At 48.6% G+C, this 1682-nt stretch overlaps 1 protein-coding gene across 1 annotated transcript; it reads right to left on the bottom strand.

The window, feature by feature from the left end:
• Nucleotides 1-456: 456 nt before the first annotated feature.
• On the bottom strand, nt 457-1473 carry J7T55_001359 (uncharacterized protein; the record flags this gene model as incomplete). The annotated part of the gene is made up of 4 exons (XM_053136390.1): nt 457-623; nt 671-839; nt 892-941; nt 999-1473. The coding sequence occupies 4 exons, from the start codon at nt 1471-1473 to the stop codon at nt 457-459; spliced, it is 861 nt and encodes a 286-aa protein (XP_052986033.1).
• Between the last annotated feature and the right edge of the window lie 209 nt (nt 1474-1682).

Genomic DNA, 1682 nt, shown 5'->3' with positions numbered 1-1682 from the left:
CCATATTCTGATGGCAATCGCAAAAATGGATGCCCATCTAACTTAAGTACTCTTCCTCTGATGATAGAATGGAAAGCTCTAATTCCTAGCCGGGAGCTGTGCAGAAACCGTAGTATTTAGTGTGCATGCGTTGACCAAAGGTCTCAAATCGCTACAAGTAACGCAAGAAAAAGATACTGTACAAGCATAATGAAGTTAAGTGGTGAAACATATGGAATAAGTTATGGAGTGCAAACACAATATAAGACGCCATATAAGGAATTTACACACCACCTCTTCCAGCCAGCGTATTCCGCCCTGATCCTGGGTCTGCCGGTGAAGCAATATTGGTGCACCAAGTACGGCCAGCATTCAATGTGCTCATATGTCCTTTGACAAACCGCCGACTTCGTGCTGCTCTCTCTGGGTGCAACTTGACTTTAACGATACGAAGCTCTTGGTTCACGAACGTCTGATCTATCTCACAAAGAGAAGTCTGGCAAGTTTGAGCAGTGCCGTCAAGACATCCTCATATCCTTTCCTATCCATCGGTTGAAATGGTATCTCCTTGATATGGAAACTACTTTCAGGCCGCTGCCGGACGGCCCTCCGGATTTCCCTGTTTATCTCATCCTTTACGCATACTGTATATCCGTGAGCAGGCGTCAACATCATGTGCATGTGGACTCACATGAAATAACAACGCGACCTTTTCGTCCGTTCATTTCAGCTCCAATGATTTCTTTTGCGTCCATTGCGCTGTATGTCACGTCTATTCGCTCGCCACGCGAGACGATATCTCCTCGCCGGGTGTTCCGAGAAAGAAAGCCACCTACCACGAACAGGTGGATGTCCAGAATCTGAGTTGTGTAAGTGTCAAATGAATTTGCAATCATATGGTGAAAAACGCACCCTGTTCACATCTTGCGACAACAGTTCTTGCATATGATCGGCGACCCACGCTGTTTGCACTAGTACCATCATTAGCAGACAAGTAGTACTGAGAAGGAAATGCTTACCCTCCGACTCGACCTGCCAGAACAAGGCGATCCTCCTCGTCTCATTATTTGAATAATCTCTGAGCAATTCGGAGATGTATGGGAGCTGTGCAGCTATGCCAATTCCAGTCGCGAATAAGATGACAGTCCCGAAGAAGCCCAATCCCATTTCCTGTCCATATGGTCCCCCTATGAGAGCCTTCAATTTCGGGCAGTCGGAGAAGGCCTCGGCGGCGTGAGCATGCGCAACGATCTTTTTTGTGAACCCATCCTGTTTCTCAACGATCAGTACTGCGTGGTCGTGTCCGTCCTCATCACGGTATCCCCATGCTACATAGAAGGGGTGCATCTGGGCGAAAGAAGTGAGACCTGCCCGTAGGATACAGAGATAGATGTATTGGCCGGGGCGGAGTCGCCATGGCACAGACAGCCGCACATCGACCCGAACGGCGTCCGTGACCGTAATGTCATTCTCATTCGGCCTCTTAAATGACATGAGACGGACTGCTGCCAAGCTCAAAGGCTGTCCGTATCTGACGTTACGGTAGAGAAGGCCCAAGAAATGAACCGCTCCTATTAGCGTCAAAAGACACAATGCCGACAGGACATATACTGCAGGGATCTCCAGTAATGCCCTGGTGGGCAAGTGCACATAAATCAAAACGGCGACAGCGAGCGCAGAAAGTACGTGCGTCCAAATGAATG

This window comes from Diaporthe amygdali (assembly GCF_026229845.1).
Source record: "Diaporthe amygdali strain CAA958 chromosome Unknown NODE_164_length_1769_cov_130_156028, whole genome shotgun sequence".
NCBI classification, from domain to species: Eukaryota; Fungi; Ascomycota; class Sordariomycetes; order Diaporthales; family Diaporthaceae; genus Diaporthe; species Diaporthe amygdali.
Note: the sequence above shows the minus strand (reverse complement) of the source record. Positions and strands in the feature narration are given on the sequence as shown.